At 38.1% G+C, this 17327-nt stretch overlaps 1 protein-coding gene across 1 annotated transcript in view; it reads right to left on the minus strand.

Moving 5' to 3' along the window:
• The window catches only part of Gpr176 (G protein-coupled receptor 176), a 121129-nt gene extending 104313 nt beyond the window's left edge, over window positions 1-16816 (minus strand). Inside the window, exon 1 of the mRNA XM_027926246.2 lies at window positions 15789-16816. Coding sequence (XP_027782047.1) covers window positions 15789-15960 — 172 coding nt within the window. The 5' untranslated portion in view covers window positions 15961-16816. The remainder of the gene's footprint in view (window positions 1-15788) is intronic.
• Between the last annotated feature and the right edge of the window lie 511 nt (window positions 16817-17327).

Below are 17327 nucleotides of genomic sequence, written 5' to 3' on the forward strand. Positions count from 1 at the left end.
ATGACTCTTTGAGCCTGAGCATGACCTTCCACTCCTGGACTATAACAGTCCTTTTCCATTCTGGTGAGCATCTCTCCAACTGCCACGGCATTTCTAGCTCCTGCTCCATTCTCATGGCCTGGGTTTCAGCCAGGGTTCTTCCTGGGTATCCAATTCCCATTGCAATCAGGCCTTGCTGGGCTATGAAAATGTGCTATTAAACAAGTTTCTAATCTTCTGAATTCATTTAATCAAATGTAGAATATGCATTTATTGCCCAAAACACTGTATCATACAGGATATTTCTATTGTGTGTGACAGACATACAACTCCAACAAGTTTAAGTTAAAAGGGAGATCTGGGGGCTGGGGTTGTGGCTCAGTGGAAGAGCGCTTGCCTAGCACATGTGAATCCCTTGATTTGATCCCCAGCACCACATAAAAATAAATAAATAAAATAAAAGGTATCGTGTCTATCTACAACTGAAAAAAAACTATTAATAAATAAATAAAATAATCTGAAGATTTGGGTTTGGTGGTTTGTGTAATTGGAACATACAGGGATAGAATTAGGCTCGGGTTCACCGAGGAATCAAACAACAGCTGGATTCACTTGCTCCACCTCTCCTCTTTGCTGTCCCCCTATATCTCATTTTTCCTTTCTCCCCATCTCATCCTCACCTCTGGTTCTCTCTCCATCCTCATTCTCTCCTAAGCAGACAGCTCTCAGTTTCCACTATCACTACTCAACAAACCCTTCAGAAGAAGACTTCTCTACCAGCATCACTACATCAAGGACTTTGGTTTGATGGATCAAGCTGGGATCCCATGACCAGCCCTGGCTTACTCACCACGGGCAGGGAAACAGGATACTGGGATCAGCAAGGCCTGGCTCATGAGGCTACCCGTCTATCCCAGAATGGGAATGGGGCTAAACAGAGTACTATGAGGAGCAGTCATGGAAGAACCATGTGAAGTAGAAAATAGCAGACACTCTAGTTTGGTTCATTCAACATTCCCTCTATAACCCTTTCAATTTTTTACTACCTTCTGCTACAAAGCTTGGAAAGCTACAAGGATTATAGAGGGAATGTTGAATGAACCAAACTGGAGTGTCTGCTACTTTCTTGGAAAGCATAATGTTGTAGAAACCCTTGCAGTTATGGTACAAGTTTATGATTCAAGTACCACCCAAAAGAAGTTCCCAAGGAAAGTGGGCAAGAAGAACTTAAGTAGGTGGGTGTAAATTGTGTCCACAATCAGAAGCTCTTCTTCTCTCCTCCCAGCCTTAAGCTCTGATCAGCTAAGGACACTCATCTCAGCCTCACAGAAATGCTCTGTACTGACCATCCTGAGAGCTGGACACTGGTCATTTGAAAAAAAAAAAAAGCTGCTGATTCCCCCAACCAAACACCTGCCAGACACCCTGGGCTTCCTCTACACACCACAAACTGCCACGAGGGTTTTGTTTCCTAGGACTCACCCACAGCACATGTAAGCACTTTCATCTGACCACCAAAGTAGACATACTTTAGGGAAAGAAAAAAAAAAAACTTCTCTATTCTAGTCCTGTTCCCCAAAACAATGAAATCTTGAGCCTTTTCTGTAAGCCTTTTCTACAGTTGGCAAGTCAAACTCCCTTCCAAAGCCTGAACTCCCTTGAAATTCATCTTTGCAAGTAAAGTTTTTCTTTACTAAATGCTTTGGTAGCTATCCCTTCTTTTGCCAGTAGGATCTTACAGTAGTTTTGATCTAGAGTTTCCCCCAAAGGCCCATGTGTTGAAGACTTAGTTCCCAGTCTGTGGTGCTACTGGGAGGTGGTGAAACTTTTAGGAGGTAGACCAAGTAGAAGGAAGTGAAGTCATGGAGCCTGCCCTTGAAGGGGATATTGGGATCCCAGCCTCTCCTCTCACCCCACCTCCTTCCTGGCTGCCACGAAGTGAGTAGCTTTGCTCCACCAAACACTCCCCATGGTGGATGTTCTGCCTCACCACAGGACAAAAAGCAATGGAACTACTGGTCATTGACTTGAAACCTCTAAAACCATGAGCCAAAATAAATCTTTCCTCCATAATCTCTGTGTTTTGTTAGAGCAGCAGAAATCTGACTAACATAGCTTTTTTGTTGTCTGCAGCTAAGAACCCTGATGAATATTGCACGGAAGAGTCACCAATGGATATGCACATGTTATTAGGGGAGGGCAGTGCTGTTAGGGGGAAAGGGCTTGGTGAGAAAATGAAAATAGAAAATGTCCCCTGCATCATTTCACAAGGTTATTATGAATGGAATGAATGGTGATGGAATGAAATAATATGGTATATTACAAACTGGAAAGCATAATGTAAAAGTAAGCCTGACACAGTCTTCTTGTTTGCTATTCACCATGTTGACAGATAAGTCGAAGGTCAAATACACCTAAACTATCAGAAAACACTCCTCTTCCATTAGCAAAATCCTCTTTGGCTGTCCTTATTAGAGGCCCTCTATGAATTTCTTAAACTCTACACATATATTCTTTCTAGACTACATGACACCATTTGGAAATTAACATTGCATATAGAATCATTTATCCCTGTACTAGTCATTAATTAAGTTTTGATTGGTAAACTTAATAACCACAGGCAAGCAACATGCAGAATCAACAGGACAAAAACAGGAAGGAAGTTTTTACTGTACAACAAATCCAGCAAGGCATCTGGCTCTGAAAAAGAAGGGATAGAACAGATTTAGGAGAGGCATGGGGAACCATCAATTATACCTGTAATATTTTTATAAATATGAAAAAATATAAAAATATTTGAAACAAATATTATAAAAATCTGTTACTTCTGAGTGGTGGGTTTATGACAATTTCAAAAATCTTTTCTGCATTTTTGAAACCAAGCAAAAGAAAAAAAGTGAGGAAGCCAGAAAAAAATTTAAAAAGTATGTTTCATGCTTTGCTGCTAATTCTTCTATTTTACTCATAGGAAGAAAAAACAAAACATAACAAAAACAAAAACCAAGCCAAAAATTCCAAAATGAATAATAAATCATTGTTAGAAATTGATTTAAAGTGTCAACTTGCCTAGTATTTGTGGCATAGACTGAAAGTTTTTCAGTGTCTTAGATCTGGTGAAGCAAGTTTCCAGTATAGGGCAAAAAGAACTGTTTCCCAGAATCAAGTGTGGCCACCAATCAAAATATTGTTTGAGTAAGTATGAAGACTTTTTTAATAAATTGCTTGGAATGCAACAGCAAAAGAAAACAACACATTTCCTAAGCAGGAGCATTTGAGTTTCCAGTACACTGCTGTCAAAAGAAATCTTTGTATGTGTTTGAGGGAGGGGTGTTTTTTTTATTTTTCATGGTACAGTAATAACTGGGAGGATTAAAGGTTACACTTGGCTTACAGAATTTTGGCCATACCTTATCATGTGAGAAGAGTCTTTATTTATCATTCCTTTTGTCAGTAATCCTTTATAATGCCCTAGCTTCATGATGAAATTTTAGTAGATTCAAACTTACACAAATCAAAGTTGTATAATTAAGTTCTATAATTACCGATTAATCTAGGCTTAGGAACAGGAGTCCTAGAAGCAGCTATACAACAGGTATAGCACTTATTCAAGTGTAAAGGCTAAAAGATCTAAGGCTAAAGATTGGGTTTAAAACTTTTTTAGATTAAAAAAAAAAAACTCAGGTTTGCCCCCTCCTTCCAATTCTCAGGATTGCCTTACCCCTCACTTGCAAAATGAATTTACCTCACTCAAATTGTGGGCTCTGCATTGGACCTAGGGGGTACATTTTCAGATACCCAGAAACTGTGAGATTAAAAGGAAAGATTTATAAATTTAATGTTTTATGAGTGTAAAATAATAGGGAAACAAATTTACTTACTCATTCATCAGTAAAATTTATTGAAGTTCCAAAATCAAAAGCAGGTATTTAGATACAAAAGGTTATTTTCCATATTTTTATTGGTGAATTATAGTTGTACACAATGCAGGGATTTGTTACATATTAATACGTGCACATGATATAACAATATAATTTGATCAATATCATTCCCCAGTATTTTCCCCTTCCCTCTTCTCCTCCCTCCCCTTAGTCCCTTTCCTCTAGTCTACTGATCTTCCTTTGATTTTCATGAAATCCTCCCACCATCTTTCTTTTCATTTCTCCTTAGCTCTAGCTTCCACATATGAAAGAACATATGACCCTTGACTTTCTGAGTTTGGCTTATTTTGCTTAACATCATGTTCTCAAGTTTCATCCTTTTTCCTACAAATTATATAATTCCCTTCTTCTTTATGACTGAATAAAACTCCATTGTATATAAATGCCACATTTTCTATATCCATTCATCTGTTGATAGGCGCCTTGGCTGGTCCCGTAGTTTGACTATTATGAATTGTGCTGCTGTGAACATGAGTATGCACATATGCACATATAACTTAAGTATGATGACTTTAATTCTCTAAGAAAATACAAAGGAACAGTATAGCTGGTCATATGGTAATTCCATTCCTAGTCTTTTGAGAAGCCTCCATAGTGATTTTCATAGTGATTGTGCTATTTCACAATTCCACCAACAGTGTAAAAATGTTCCTTTTATTCCCCATACTCTCCAGCATTTATTATTGTTTGTATTATAACTGGAGTGAGATGAAATCTCAGTGTAGTTTTTATTTGTATTTCCCTAATTGCTAACCATGTTGAACATTTTTTCATATATTTGTTAGCCATTTGTATTTCTTATTTTGAGAAGTGTCTGGTTACTTAATTTGCCCATTTATTAATTAGGTTATTTGGGTGTAAAGTTTTTAAGTTCTTTCTATATTCTGGATAGCTAGCAAAAATTTTCTCCCATTTTGTAGATAGATTCTCTCTTCACATTCTTAATTGTTTCCTTTGTTATACAGAAACTTTTTAATTTGATGTCATCCTATTTATTAACTCTTGGCATTATGTCCTAAACTTTAGGGGTCCTATTGAGAAAGTCATTGCCTGTGCTTATATATGTTGGTGTGTTGGCCCTGCATTTTCTTCTAGGAGTCACATAGTTTTTAGTATAATTTCTATGTCTTTGACTCATATTGAGTTAACTTTTTTTATGGTGAAACAAATGGACTTGAATGTTCTTCCCAAAACTCTCACTGTCTTCCAGGTACTCTCAAAAGTACACTTCTTCATATCCAAACTCAAATTTGAATAGCACAAATATACCAATATCCACCTTGAATTTGTATTTCATAAATATTCCAATATTTTGTATTCAGATAATTCTCTCACAATTTTTAATATGCCTTTATTAACCCAATTTATTTCAGCATTAATGTTTGGTTTTTAAAAACTAATATTCATTTGAATCATATAAAATTGCAGTATTTATAGGTCAAACTGATCAAATATTCAAAATAGATCTAAATATTCTTTTTTTTTAAAGAGAGAGTGTGTGTGTGTGAGAGAGAGAGAGAGAGAGAGAGAGAGAATTTTTTTAATATTTATTTTTTAGTTATCGGTGGACACAACATCTTTGTTTGTATGTGGTGCTGGGGATCGAACCCGGGCCGCACGCATGCCAGGCGAGCGCGCTACCGCTTTAGCCACATCCCCAGCCCGATCTAAATATTCTTAATGTTTCTTAGCTAAATTCCCAAAACTACTAATTTTATTTAATCTTCCAAGGCATCCTTACTCTGATCAGATCTCACCATGACCCTTTCTAGCAATCTAAATTTTGGTTAAATATCTTCTGGAATCAAGTCTAACAATAATCCCACTTTCTGCTTGTAATACATTTTGCTTATTCTTCTGATTGTGATTCTGATTGTGGCAACTTCTGATTGTGGCAACACAGTAGACTAAATTTTATAAACTTAGAATACTGTTACAAAGAAGTAAAATAGGCTGGGTCAAACAGAAGAAATCTTGGGCTGGGGATATAGGTCAGTGGGTAGAGTGCTTGCCTTGCATGCACGAAGGCCCCGGGTTCTATCCCCAGCACCAAAAAAAAACAAACAGAAGACATCTTTAAATTCATAGCTGAGCTTAACAGATATAAAAGGTAATTCCTCACTGCATGAAATAAAAAGAGAAATAAATGCTTGTATTGGGGTCTGATTTTTCAGCCCTGAAAGTGGGCCCTCACAGTTAACTTCAAGTTTCAACAACCATATAGGGACTGAATACTAGACCCTGAATACTAGATGCAGAATTGGAGTAGAAATCCTTGCATACATCCAGAATATTCAAAGGGTGACTATCTCAATGAAAAAGAGGTTAAAAATTGTGCTTTGCCTCAGGGAAGACAAGAAATGTGTCTTTTCCCATGACTGAGGTCTTCGGCTGACAATTACCCTGACACACCTAGCAAGAGCAAATGTCAAACTATTCTGAAGGCCATTTCTATGGCCAAAATCTCAGAGAATGCTTCAGAAAAAGATGACCTTACAATAAAAAACTCAGAAAACACACAAAAATGATCCACCATATGTGAGAGTTGGTGGATGCAATAAGTGTCCCAAGGTAACAATTTAAAATGGTATTTTTAAAATTATAAAAGAGACTGCTTTAAAATGTACCTAGGATTTAATTTATCAGTAAGACTGAGCACCACTGAAGAGTTATATTACCAGTACCTCCAAATAAGAGACATACTATGCCATGCAGTGACATGTGAATTTACAACACAGAGAGAATATGGTGCATAGAGTAGGGGGAGACTGGGACAAAGCCTTCATTACCATAGAGGCAGGGGGCAACTACATGGCCATGTTCCCAACTGCGTAGGAAGCAAAACACAAAGTTTGGGGCAATGTGGCTGGAAGATATGGAATATGGTTTTCACACAGCCACGAAGTTGGTGCACACAGATATAAACCATTTGGGGCACTGGTTTAGCCCTGTGATTAAAGGAGGCCAAATCATCAATTAGAAAATCTATGAAAGTTGGTTAGAACAGAGATAAAAGAGGGAATTAAAACCATAAAGAACTAGATACTGGTATCAATCTGATACCCTCCTGCTCCTATATAGGTGTATCTGAAACCCTCAACTTTTCTAACTGGCTTACATGCCATAGGTTTGCCCATACAATGTGACTGGAGGTTTCTAAAAGATCCATGCTACCTGCTACTATTTTGTTATCAAATATATGAAATGCTGTTAAAGTTATTCATTCTTTCTGCTTATAGATAGTGAACTTCTTTATTTAAAAAGTGACTTTAAAAGTCAATACATTAACAACTGCTAATGTCAAAATTTAAAATGGTTTCTTTATGTAGCATGTCACAATGACATGGAAGAGAAGATATTCAGACACTGGAAGAGAGGATATTCATATATATAAACAGCACAGAATAACATCACTTGGCATCCAAAAGGCTAAAAAGAAAATAAGAAGTACCTAAGAAGTGGAATAAAAACTCTGAAAATGAGAGTTGATTTTTCTGAAGACAATGCTTTATTGCTTTTTCGTGATGCCTAGAGTAAAACCTTTCAAATTTTGCCTACAGTCACTCCTACCTTCCTTGCAAAAACTCCTCTAAGTTTTTATGCTATATGTCTACTAACAATTTTCTAGCCAGCTAGCATGGAAGATCCTTGACAATAAAGCAGATTTCCCAACAGCTTCGAGTCACTAGTCAACTTAAATGGCTTATTCAGAAAAATGGTATGTGGGGAAAGTCTTTGGCAAATTATGGAAAAAATACTTTCAGAGATTTAGACACCCCAGCAGAAAATACAGCCATGTCTGTTTCTTCCTATTTTGAGACAAATTTCCTCCCATTTTACAAAACCGAATAATAAAGTAAAAGCATACTTTATTCGCAGTAGGAATATTTGGAGATTATACTTTGGGGCCAAAAAAAGTGGCTAAACTGAAAAATCCAGACAGTAAATTAGTTACTTTTGCCTACCAATATCTACTACTATAGATATAATAGCTACTTTTGTCTACCAATGTCTACCACTATACTTTAGCTATCAACATAAAGGGATATTTTAACACCATATAAATACTGTTCTGATGGGGTTCTTGCAAAGGTTAAAACTTCTAATCCTAAAGAAAAGAATGTCTGTATTTCAGTAGTATAGAACCATAGATTAAGTAAGGTCTAGAACAAAATAGGACCAGTAAAGAAAAATAAGACAATTGGCCACGTTTTAAATACATATGTCCTTCTATTCCAATGAGCTCAATGTCACTAGAACATTTGTAAAAGTGGAATCATTTTAAATATTTCTGGAGTTAGCTAAGTTGTTAGTAGACATATAGCAAAAATTTATATGACAGTGGTTCCTGTTAAAAACATTAATGTAGCAAGCAGAGTTATGATATAGCCAGAAAATTTATCAATATCCCATCAGTTACAAAAGACTGAACCCTGACACAGACAAAGTATACTAACACACATTAAATGAACCTTATTGCTCATTTAAGTTGAAGAATTGAAAAACACAGAGGAAGTTATTATCTAATTCTACTTCAAATAAATCTCTATTAATATGTTATAAAATAAGTCATTAGTCTCCTCCATGACTCTGGGAAATTCTGTTTCTAGATCATGTTTTTAAAGAACATAAATTACCATGTGGGAAAATAGATTTATTTATTCCTTGTCAAAGATTTATAATAATCCTTCAATAGGATGATGACATCAGAAATTTTCACAAGATCCAATAGAGCATCAAAACAATTGACAGGGAAAAAAATGTCTTTTCAACAAATGATGCTGGGACAACTGGATGTCCACATGCAAAGGAATGAATTTGGATTCCTTGTTCATACATATGCAAAAATAAATACACATGGATCAAAGACCTAAACTAAATGAATCAAAGAAATGATCTATAAATCTCTTACAAAAAATTTAAGAGGCTGGGGATATAGCTCAGTTGGTAGATTGCTTGCCTTGTGTGCATAAGGCCCTGGGTTCAATCCCCAGCAACACAAAAAAATTTAAGAGTACATCTTGATAACCTTAGATCAGGTAATGATTTCTTAGATATGACATCAAGAGCACAAACAACAACAAAATTAGATAACTTCAGCTCAATAAAATCCTTGTTTCAAAAGACAGAACAAGAAAATGAAAAAGATAACCCATAAAGTGGGAGAAATGAATTGCAAATCATATATATAATAAGGTCTAGTATCCCGAATATTTAAGGAACTCCAACAATCAACAATAAAGACAAATAACTCTGTGTAATTATTTAACTATCTATATTTTTGTGGTACTAGGAATCAAACTCAGGGTCTCATTCATGCTAGGTAAGTATCATTGAGCTAAATCTCTAGTCCTTTTTGCTTGTGTTTTGTCTTGTTTTATTTTGAGACAGGGTCTCACTAAGTTCCTCAAGCTAGTCTGAACCTTGCAATCCTCCTGCCTCAGCCTCCAACATACTTGGGGTTACAGTTGTGTGCCACCACACCAGGTATAAATGCCCCAATTTAAAATGGGCAAAAGATCTGAATAGATATCACATCAAAGAAGATACACAAATGAATAATAAGCACATGAAAATATACTGAATAACATTAGTTATTAGGGAAATATAAATCAAAACCATAATGAGATACCATTTCACTTCCACTATAATGGCTATACTCAAAAAGAAAAATAATAACAAATATTGACAAGATTGTGAAGAAATCAGGAACATCATGTACTGCCAATGGAAATATAAAATCACGCCACCACTTTGGAAAACAGTCTGGCAGTTCCTAAAAAGGATAAACATAGAGTTACCATATTACCCAAAAATTCTACTCCAAGGTATATATACCCAAAACTGAAAACATGTCTACATCAAAACATACATGTGAATATTCATAGCAGTATTATTCATAACAGCCAAAAAGTGAAAATAACTCAAATGTCATCATGATGGATGGATACACAAAATGTAGTATATCTATACAATGAAGTATTATTTGGCCATAAAAAAGGAATGAAGTTCTGCTAGATACATGCTACAACATGACTGCAAACAAAAAATACGACAAGTGAAAAAGGCCAGTCACAAAGACCAAATAATGTTTGACCCTAGCCATTTCCATATGAAATATCTAGAACAGGTAAATCTATGGAGTCAGAAAGTAGATTAGTGGTTGCTTCTGGTACAAGGTATTGAGAGAAATGAGGGAACAACTGCTAATGGGTATATGGTTTATTCGTGGGATGATAAAAAATGTTCTGGATTTCAATAATGGTGATGGTTTCAGAACTCTGTGAATATACTAAAAACCACTGAGTAGTAAGTATCCTTTGTGTGAATTCTGTAGTGTACAAATTTTATCAATAAAGCTGTATTTTTTAAAGTTTTTCAAACAGTAGCTAAACTATGGAACCAACCTAGGTGATCTCCAACAGAATGAATGGATAAAAAAAAAGTCATATATATACACACAATGGAATATTACTCAGCCTTAAAAAAGAATAAAATTATGGCACTTTCTGATAAAAGGATGGAGCTGGAAAATATCATGCTAAGCAAAATAAGCCAATCCCAAAAAACCAAAGGCCAAATTTTTCTCTGATATGAGGATGCTAATTCACAATGGTGGGGAGTGGGTAGGGAAAAATATAGTCAGTTTAGGTAGAGGGGAGTGAAGGGAGGGGAGGGGGGTATAGGAATAGAAAGGATAGTAGACTGAATCAGACATTATTACCCTATGTACATATATAACTATATGACCAGTGGGATTCTACATCATGTATAACCAGAAGAATGAGAAATTATACTCCATTATATATGATATATCAATTTGCATTCCACTGTCATGTATAACTAATTAAAACAAATCTTAAAAATTAAAATTTTTTTAAGTTCTTAAAAAATTTAAATTCCAAGAATTGGAAAGTTAAAAGATATGCATACAAAGGCCAAGAAAGGAGAAGCATATGGTTAGCAACCAGAATTTCATTCAGATGGAGGTCAGATTGATTTTCTCTGCCTATTTTATAAGAATGGGTTGGGAATACATCCATCATATGGAAATAAAAAACAAAGTGAGGAAATAATATTAGGTTCACCTACCCAGACTATCACCCTACTATTTCCTGACTCCTTAATTTAGGATCCTTTATTCTTGATATTGTCTAGTAGGTTTGTAGGTATGCCAAAAGAAATAGCAGGTAGAAGTAAGGCTTTGGTATTGCAATACTATTGGCTATAATTATGGCTAACTAAAAAATCATTCTTTGTAATTATGAATTACAAGTACAAACTAATATTAACACATTTTCTATTAAGCATTTAAGTGAGGAATTCCAACAATTATTCAGCCAGTATGTGGTTAATTTCAATTAGTATCAAAGGTACATTTCTCTATCAATCAAGTATCATGATCATTGCTGGTGCCTCATGATTTGCTGGAAGACTATGAGTAAACATAAGCAAAAATGGTGTTTATTTACTCAGCCATAAAAAAAGGATGAAATTATGGCACTTGCTGGTAAATGGATGGAACTGGAGACTATCATGCTAAATGAAATAAGCCAATTCCCCAAAACTAAAGGCCAAATGTTCTCTCGGATATGTGGATGCTGACATGCTGACACACAATAAGCCCGGGAGAGAGGAAGAATAGAATTTGTTGTATTAGACAAAAGGGAATTAAGGGAAGAGGGGATTAGGAATAGGAAAGACAGTAGAATGAATCAGACATAACTTTCCTATGTACATATATGAATACATAACCAGTGTAATTGAACATCATGTTCAACCATAGGAATGGGGTCCTAATTAGAATAAGTTATACATGTATAATAATGTATGTATAACAATTCAAAATACTCTCCTGTCATGTGTATCTAAAAAGAACAAATAAAAAATAAACAACACCAAGATAAAAACATTACTCTTACAAAATTAAATTCTGTATCACAAGCTCTGAGTAAAATTTCAGGAAAAATGTTATTATTGTTATTAATAAAATTAATATCAATAAAATGTTATTAATAAAATTTATTCTTCATTTAAAAATGGTCCATATCATCTATTGAACAGATTCAGCAATTCAGTCCCCTATCTTTCCTTTTGTTTGTTTGTTTACTTTTTAACTGTGCTGGGGACTAAACCCAAGGGCTCTCACATGCTAAAAAAGTGCTCTACCATTGAGTTATATCCCCAGCACCCCCATCTTCCCTCTGAAATGAATACTTTAATAACTACCACATGTTATCAAGCCCCAAATAAATTAGACATTACTTGGAATCATTTATTTCATGCTGGCTCACTATATACCTCTAAGTGTATTAGTGTGCTCAGGATGCTATGACAAAATATCATAATAGAAATGGCTTAAACAACATTTATTTCTAACAGTTCTGGAAGCTACGAAGTACCAGATCAGATACCAGCAGGAACAAGTTGTGGAGAGGACCCTCTTCATCACTTATAGGCAGCAGTCTTCTTGCTATGTCCTCTCAGGTTAGGAAGATAAACAAGCAAGCTCTCTGCAACCAGTTCCATCATGAGGACACCACCCTCATGACTTTATCTAAACTTGATTAACTACCAAAGGCCTCACCTTTCTTTTTTAAATATTTTTTTAGTTGTGTATGGACTCAATGCCTTTGTTTTTATGTGGTGCTGGGATCGAACCCAGTGCCTCACACTTTTGAGGCAAGAACTCCACCACTGAGCCACAATCCCACTCCTGGCCTCACCTCGTAATACCATCTGTTGCACTGGGTTTAGAGCTTTAACATATGAATCTGGGGTTTGCAAATATTTAGTCTACAATAGTAGGGAAAGTGGATACAGCTTAAAAACAAGAACCACATATATGATGTTTGGCAGGAGGAGGGAAAGCTGATTTCTCTATTTTAAAATAAATTTTGGTGCAGTATACAGAAATGCTGGCTGTTGTCCACAGGGATAATTTTCTTTAATTAACAGAAAATTCATTTATTTAAAAATATATCCTATGCCTACAATGAGACAGGCACAGATGACAAGTAATCTGTGAAGGAGTAGGTTAGAGGTAATAAGCTAGGTCGTAACTGCTGACTTTTTTAAAGTCAAAGTACCAAAAAGGAGCCCACTCTCACTTGAACTGAGAATCCATGTAGAGTGAGGGGAAAAAAAGGTCAACCCTATGGAGTTCAATCCATAGTATTTAATAGAAATGGTGACTCCAAATCTTGTTGAGTTTTTGATTTCACACTGTTGATGACTAAAAATAGTGTGTGCCATCTATTTGCCAAAAGAGAATCTAAATTAACTCTCTTTCAAGATCCTCTTCATATCTGAAGATATCCCATAACTTTTCATAAAGAAGTCTGAGGAACATTAGTTTACACAAACCCCCCAAAGGTATATTATTTGAATAATAACATATATAACTCTTGAGTTCATTTTCAACACAGCAAATAATGTTCCCAATGGTTGGAATATTACAGTTATTCCAATTTGTTAGGGATTTTTCCTATTACAGGGCACTAAAACAGTTTCCAAAAAGAGCTGCAAGACATAAATAGTACAAAAGAATTATTTTCACATAATAATGGGCTTATAAAAAGCCTAATAAAAAGAAATCTATTTAGAGAATATGGGAAGTATATTTGAATTTGTTTAACAGAAAAAATTCAGGAGAGACTCATTGGCTTATGTTTGGGGACAGAAGAAATAGGTAGACTAAATCAGTTATTTATTCTAGATATTATTCCATCCTCCCACAGTTTTACCTTTCTCCATTCCTAATCTATTATTCTTCTCTATTTCGGGGCTTTCAAACTAAGCTTCCCAAGTTTACTTGCCCTGCAGCTGACTGCACATGGCTTAGGAAGTAAGCTCTAAGCCTCAAACGGCATTACCAGGAGAATATGAAAGTACACAGATATATTTGAAGGGATCAGCTCTTTAGAGAACAATGAATCAAAAATACCAGTAAATAACAAATACACAGGGAAATATTACAATTCAGTTAAGCTTTCAAGAAAATCAAAAATACTATCTATATTTATACTTTCTGAAAATAGAAAGGAGCAAATGGAATTCTTCTTAGGCGGACCCAAGTAATGTGAAAGGGGGAAAATATGTCTTCCTAGGTCAAGGGAGGCATATCAAGAGAAAATTAAGTCTCCTCTTTTAAGAGATCCATGAAAGAAGTTTTTGCATGTCACTCAGAAGTGCTATGTGGAAAAGAGCTGAAATAAGATCATATTTACCTAAGAATTCCTGAATCCAATGCAAGCTAAAAAATGGAAAGGACATGGGAAGCAGAAGTAACTTATTAAATGTCCATTATTTGCTGTCTTTTACACACATGCTCTGTCTTCTATTTCAATAGTACTCAAATTTTTTTTAGTTGAATCATTAAAAAATGTCTCCCAACACCATCTTTTTTCTACGTTACCAATGAGGAAAATTAACACACACACACACGGCCATACATTTTATTTCTGCAGAGAAAACCTGCAAAAATAAAATTTACAGCCCTTTCTCCAGCCTCCCCAGTAATCTACACTGTAAGTGTGACAATATTGAAATTTAACTCCATGTATCATGCCTAGTATCTATTAGAGGATTAGTAAATGTTTAATAAAGTCTTTGGAACACAGGCTTTTGTTAATGTGAACATCACTCATAAAAACATCTTAAAACACACATATCGATCTACATATAGTCACAGAAATGTCTAACAATGCACTCATGAAAAAAGGGGAAAACCAATATTACAAAAGAATGGACTGTAATGGAATGATGACAACTAGAAAAAATATGAAGGGAAATACCAAACACTTAAAATTCTTCCAAATATGGTCTTTTTTATGTCAGTTATCTTAGTTTCCGTGAAAATCCACAAGTTCTGGGAAAAGAAACCTATCCTTACTTTGAAACTTTAACACTACTCTTGCACACATCAGATATAATCATAAACAATCTCTTCTCACCCTTCCAAATGCCACATCAGAGAATTTACACATATTTACAAATAGTGTGCATTGTTGGGCAAACCTCAACTGAAATGAATATTAATTATATTATTCATCATTTAAAGAGTAGCTCTAAAGAGTAGTCTCATTTAAGACTAGTGAGAAGTACAGGTAATTCTTACTAGTGGACATAAGTTTTTACTAGCCCCTCACTTCAGTTGATCTTTTCTCCCCTGAACAAGGAAAGAAATCTGTTGCAGTTGGTTTGGGGTTTTTTGTTTTGGTTTGGTTAGGGTTAGGGTTAGGGTTATCTTTGTTTTGTACCTCGAACAAAATATAAGTAGAGAAATAAGGTGGGTTTTGTTTTACTTGAGAATTTTCAAAATAGCTGAAGGCAACATAAAGTTTAACTTCACAGGGTTGCTTACCAGAAGGTCGGTGCTCTGAAGAGGCAAGCCATAAAATATGCAAAAATAATATTTTATATAGGGAATAGTAGTAGCGTGAAATACATTTTTAAAAGAGAGTAACATTCCTTCATCAGCAACAAAATCCCACAGAATCTTAGTTCTTATTTGTAAACAAGTGTTGGAGCCACCGCTGCTCCCTGGCACCCAGGAGGTAAAGTATGATGTGCGCAGCCCTTTGCCCACCCCGAAGCATTCCGCAAGGAGGATGACCTCTGCCCAGACCAGGCACCAACCTCAGCCAAGAGAAAGACCTATCGGAACTGTTCTGCTTCCAGCTTAAGGGTTGGGGTCGACCACTCCTGCTTAACTTCACTGCAGTAACTACAGGATTCTTAGACCTCCTTCAACTATCGCACTTGACCAGGCACTTGCAACCCACGCGGCTCTGGTTACGGCGGATCGGAGCTCCCAGAGCCTGCGCCCTCGGGGAAGCCCTGCCGGAGGAGGCCCCGCAGGTGGCTTACCGAGCAGCGAGCCTATGAAGATGACGATCTGCACAGTGGTGGTGAACTGGCGGTACAGCTGAGCCTCACCGAACTCCCCGAGCGCGCTGCGGTTCGCGCTCGCAGCCTCGGCGCCCGACGTGTTGCGCGGCTCGCTGGCGTTCCGGGAGATCCAGCTCGCGTTATGCCCCATGGCGAGGCTGGGGCTCCGGTTCCGCTCGCCGCCAGCCTGCCTCGGAGCCCAGTGTGGGTGTCTGACGGAGTCCTGGAGGGCCGGGGCAGCCGGCGGGTCCCCTCACGTCTCCACATAGTCAACCCCGCCACCAGGGAGGCGGGGTGGGAGAGAGGCGAGGCCGCGCCCCTTGTCTGTTCCCTCCTGGGTCCCTGTCAGCAGCCACATGAAGGCTGCAGGGTCAGAGCCCGCCAAACGTCGTCTGTCCCTCCTCCAGGGGGATCAGCGCGCCCAAGCCCACTCAGCAGAGATGAAAACAGAGAAGGGGGCATTTGATGCTCAAGAAGGGTGCTCTCCAATCCTGCCGCCCCCTTCAACCTCTGCCCCCTCCACCCTCTGAGAGCCAGGGTATCCCACTCTAGTCTCCTTGGACTGACGGGCTCTGCCTCCCTCCTCAGAGGGAAAAGAACATTTGGCTAAAGCAATTTTTCAATCCTGCTGGCTTCGAGGCTGGATGACGATGTGAAACCCACGAAATGGCCAAGTCGTGTGGTCGGAGCTGACCCCGTCGGCTCAGAACCCCAACACCCGGTGGGCGCCCAGGCCTATTCGGAATGCCCTGAGTCTCCTAAACAGCCTGACCCTGCGCGGCTGGCTGGCTGGCTGCCAGGATGTTCCCGGCAGTCTCCTCCGATCCAGACCCTTGCTGGGGTCTCAGACCTCCCGCCTAGGGACCCCGTTCCGTAATCCCTCTTTGCCTCTGCACGGCCGGACACCCCCTTTCCCGGCCCCACTCGGGCCCGACGCCGCTGGGACAGAGCTTAGCGACACCGAAGGAAAGCGGATGGACGCCCCTTGAGGGGCAGTGGCACCGCCCCCTCGGCCGCCCGGCTACCGGCGCGTGCCTGGGGTAACCCCGGGCGCGCGGCCGGCGGGGACAGTCACGTGACGCTCTGCTCCGCCCCTCACGCTGCCGAGGGAGGTGTCGCCATCTTGGCCCCGCGGAGCGTGACTTCCTTGCGGGAAGTGTAGGAGCCGCGGGATTTGGTGTCTGGCGGCTGGGACACGCTCCCTACTCCTCCCCGACCTCTCTTCATTTATTGCTACCGTTACTATCCTGGAGCTTGTCAGCTTGGGCTGCCTGCACGTCTCTGCCACCTTTGCAGGGAGCCCAGTCTCCTGGCTTCTCTGTCAGTCCTTAAGTGTAGCTGAAGTATTTAAGAAATGTGGAACATAGGAACCCAGTGCGTGGTTTCCTAGATTCTTTTATTGGATCTCTTTTCTAAAACATAACACAGTATAATCCAAGCGTAGTGGATTCTGGCAATGAAGAGTTGGGAGGAAGCACCTTCCTGTGGGCTGATGCTAAGGCTGGGAAATTGGGATAA

This window comes from Marmota flaviventris, chromosome 2 (genome assembly GCF_047511675.1).
Source record: "Marmota flaviventris isolate mMarFla1 chromosome 2, mMarFla1.hap1, whole genome shotgun sequence".
NCBI lineage: Eukaryota > Metazoa > Chordata > Mammalia > Rodentia > Sciuridae > Marmota > Marmota flaviventris.